General features: G+C 33.9%; 1 protein-coding gene across 1 annotated transcript in view; it reads right to left on the minus strand.

Annotated features, from left to right (window-relative positions):
• LOC118742540 (SRSF protein kinase 3) overlaps positions 1-4566 on the minus strand; it is a 21637-nt gene that overhangs the window by 5499 nt on the left and 11572 nt on the right. The window contains exon 3 of the mRNA XM_036474687.1: positions 4485-4523. Coding sequence (XP_036330580.1) covers positions 4485-4523 — 39 coding nt within the window. The remainder of the gene's footprint in view (positions 1-4484; positions 4524-4566) is intronic.

The following is a 4566-nucleotide window of genomic DNA, read 5'->3' on the forward strand; positions in this document are numbered from 1 at the left end:
ACTGGTAAGCTATAATTATAACAAAAGCAGTATGTAATGAAAAATGGCCAAACAATCAACTTGGTCATCCAAGGACGAAAAATTTCTCAACCTAATCCTAACTCCCAAAACTTGCTGATTCAGGTACTGAGGGTGGGCTCTCGTTTCGCTCAAAGAATAGCATAATACCAGAAGATAATTTAGATAGGTCTTCTTAAGTGAAGCCATTGTAAAGGCCTTACCGAAGAGGCTAAAGAAAGATGTTCTTCGCAGCATGCATTCTAGAAGGGCTTTTTCTATTAAGAATTTACTGGAATGTGTAAGTCGATATTATTTAATATTACAAATGAATTTCAGTATGCATCTTTAGTTGCAATGAAACAGATTTATTTTATATGAACCCTAACCCTTAACTACTCGCACGGCTACAATCACACAACCGCTAGCATTGGGTCTACGGTGTACCTCAATTTGTTAGCCAACAAATAAAATAGTTATTATAAAGTTACATTCAGGGTATTCATCTAAACGCGTAAATACCTCGTAACTCGTAAATCTCGTAAATAAACCGGTTTACAAGGTTAAGGTGGTTATGGGGCTTTTACGCGTTCATATAAATTGCCGTTTAAGGGCAGCTTGAACTGTAAGACATGAAAAAACACAACAAAATGCTGACCCGAAGCGAGTAGGTAAGGGTTAAATAAATATCTTCAAGAAATATGAGTTTTATGATTTACACAAGCAGCTTTAGAAAAACTCCGCCTATAAAAGTCCTACTGGAAGCCCTTCTAAGATCATACATATGTATTTAAAAAAAAAAAATGAGGAGATTATCAATTCGTCGGGATACATGTTTTTATGGATGTGACCACATAACTTTGGACCAAGTAAACTGATTTATATAATTCTTTTTACAAAGGAGAGGTGGCCCCATACTAATTTGGTTTAGATCCGATCATTGGATCATGAAGAAGTTAACGGTATTCTTAAAATATTATATGATAATTGAAGTAGGATTGTTGTTTGCTTAAAAATTACTTGTCATATCTCAAAATCTGCAAGAGTAATAAGTTAAAATCAAGTGTCCGCTCACAGGCGTGTGCTCTGACAACCAAATTCGCTTTCATCTACTTCAGCAGTATATTGCAAATTCTTTTTTTTTATATATAACTAAATATCTGCATATGCTTAATTTTTCAACTCTTTCATGACATAGTATATCAGGAAAAGCTCTATCACGAGGCTTCATAGAAGCGCAGGTACTATCCCAAATTAGAAAGTACATCAAAACCAAACTTTCCGAAACTCTAAGAAATGCATATGAAAGTATCAGTTTTAACCGAGTGTCTGAAAACGGCCATTGTATTGCCCACCACGACTTCTTATTAATATCTTGAACTAAAAATATAACCAAGAATTGAAGTGCTCAAATACACGAAAATTGCTGACATATACAAAATTGCAAGCGCGTATATTAATTATTAATATAACAATTACATGTAATTGTTTGAAATGGATCCATGCGACCAACATTGGTGCACCATTTGACAGGTGGTTATGGCAATTTGCAAACGAGACGGAAAGCCGCACGCACCACAAATTCATGCTTGCAAACATATGAATTTACACTAAAATAATGGTATGTATCCACAGTAGCGGACAATAGATAGGACACTTAGTTGTAGTTGCTTTAAATCAATGCAATCATTATAAATAAAATTGTCGTAATAAAAATATTTGTTATAGTATCTAAGTAGCGTATCCAGCTACTTATATTATTTAACTGAGGTGAAACAGGGCTGCAAATAAAATGAGAAATTTAATAAATAAAAAATTCACTAAAGCTGATAAAGCCATATTGGATTTGCAAATAAAAAATATATAACCCGAATTTTTATTTTGTATTTAAATACTTTTTTACAATAATATTTTTATTTATATTTTAAATACATTTCTAAGCAGTATTTAGATAGATAAATGCATAGACGAGCATCTTTCAAGCGGAGGTCTATGCCATTAGTCCGTGCGCAGAGATTAACCTACGTAGAAATTACTCTCTCATCATTTAAGGTCAAGTGCCCCTTATATGTATAGGGCCTGAGCCCTAGCTTGCGATCGAACCTAGCACAATCAAGAATGAGCTCAGGAAGGATATGAACAGACTAAGAAATCAGCACTGGCGCAGCACTGCAGGTACAGGGCAATAATAAATCTCCCCAAAAAGAGGGTAAGGATAATAACAGGTTTTCTGACGGGTCACTGCAGATTAAGAAGTCACCGCGCAAGCTTGGGATCTGATCGAGCGACGTAAATATGTCGTTTCTGCGATGTGACTGAGGAGACTCCTTTGCACCTGCTTCGCGAGGCGGTTGCGAGAAGATGGTAGAGGTAACTAGGCCAACTCTTGACAAGTGAAGAGCAAATACAATCGCTAATTACCTGGAGATCTCCTCAAATTTTTGGGTTCTCTAGGATTAAATAAGGTAGTGTTAAATGTTGAGTGCACAATAGATCTCTTGGTCACAGTGCATACCTCTATTTCAATCTACCCATACCTACGCAGTATTTATATTTGGTATTTTAAAATAAATTTTCTTTACTTCATAATCAATCAAAAAGTGAATTTTATAGGCAACATAGACGGTGCCTCTGCCTCGCGAGTCAACTGTGTACGTATGGCTCACCTTTCGATTACACACAGTTGAGTCATTCAGGGTCATATCAGAGTCATGTCGGTGTAACTAACACATATTTATTTTCACAAACACATCCAAACCGACTCGCGAGCCAGACGCACCGTGTATGCCGCCTATTAGAGTTTTTTCTTTGTGGCCTTTTGCATTTCAAGTCGGTCCGATTTCAAATTATTTCAATTGTATTTGTATTTTTAAAATACGTATTTTGTATTTTGTATTTGTATTTTTAAAATACGTATTTTGTATTTTGTATTTGTATTTGAAATACTTTTTGTATAAGGGATTTGTATTTTGTATATACTTATGTACCAAAAAAACGTATTATGAAATTTCACACCGTTAAAAAATAGTTGGTTGTGGTTGCAAGTCCTCTAAAAATTTAAATATAGTTGAACATTTAACCGGTTTCTGTCATATATAAATTTTTTTCAAAGCTTACACAAAATTCACAAATATTAATCAAATTTAAAAAGGTTTTAATAAAATTTTTTTTTATCTAGAATTTTTAGAAAATAGTCCAATATGAAGCTTTATAGCATATTCATTTCGGTATAGTAAAGTGCAAGTTTCAAGTCGCCACCATTCCACAAACACCATATCGATTCGTATTTCAATCTTTGTACAAAAATTATAAAAATTCCGTAAATTGGAAATTTCCAAACTTTTTAATCGGAATCTTAAGAAAAAAATTATGGAATGCAGTTTCGTAGCCCGTGGATTTTTATTTTATTTTTTTTTTGCTGGCGACACTGCCATTCTTTGTATGGAAAAAGAGCGAAACACCTTCAACCAAAAAAAATCTCAAAAACCGACGGGGTTATTCACCAATTTGAAACTTGCACTTCATTATACGTAGGTATTCTACAATCGTATTATTACGCTTGGTGAATATATTCTACACTATGTCACAGGCCGAAGTTTTGCTCCAAATATAGAGATTTTCAGTTTAATTCAGTCCATTTCCCAAAAATGGATTCGGAGTTATGGTATTGACTGATGCGGGATTATCGAAATAACATCATGTCTAACGTAGGCATAGAAGCCAGACCAATCGAAAAGTAGCATCATGCAATGGCACTCGATTCCGGCGATGACCATAGGTATTTAGTAGGTACTAAATACATCAAATTAAATAACATGTCTAGAAAATGTATAGAGCACTCAGATAACAATGTGAATCAGTGTGTATGCGGGAGCGCCACCCAAAACAAAAGTGGAGATTTCTTTGTTTTTCTGGTTAGAGTATACCAAGCTCGCTTTATTGATTGCTTTAACAATGTTCTGGTTGCCATCGATTTACAAAAAAAGAAAAAAAATTAAATAACAATGATAACATCGACGTGGTTGGTGACAGGAATAATCTGAATGTGCGAACGCATGTTTTATTAACAGCCAACGCATAACATACATTTGGTACATTTGTTTTGTTGAGCGCCTGATAGCTCAGCTCAGTACAAGTACCAGTGTCCGAATAGTACCGAAGTACAACGCATCATGGGGGAATACATAGTTCATACTATATATGTATTTATTTTACAACAAAAAAGTACATAGCGTTGCTAATGATAACGTATGTACATACAAATACATATGTACATACAAATACATATGTACATACAAATATAATATTTGGGTTTTTTATAGGTTGTCATAAGGACCAAACTGGGATACATGAATATGTACTTTGTTTACTTTCTTTTACTTAAATACTCTATTTGAAAACTTTGCTATAATTTTTAAGAAGTTATTATAAATATGAACATGTAAAAATTAAAAAATTATAAAAAAATTTAATATACATAAACTTACCTTGAAAGAGATCGCCAATATTTACAGGATGATAACCACCTTTGCAGTAGTCTTCCTTTAGTTCCTGCTCTTCATTTTCACT

The sequence above is a fragment of the Rhagoletis pomonella genome, unplaced genomic scaffold (genome assembly GCF_013731165.1).
Source record: "Rhagoletis pomonella isolate Grant_MI unplaced genomic scaffold, Rhpom_1.0 Rhpom_scaffold_00007, whole genome shotgun sequence".
In the NCBI taxonomy this organism is placed as follows: domain Eukaryota; kingdom Metazoa; phylum Arthropoda; class Insecta; order Diptera; family Tephritidae; genus Rhagoletis; species Rhagoletis pomonella.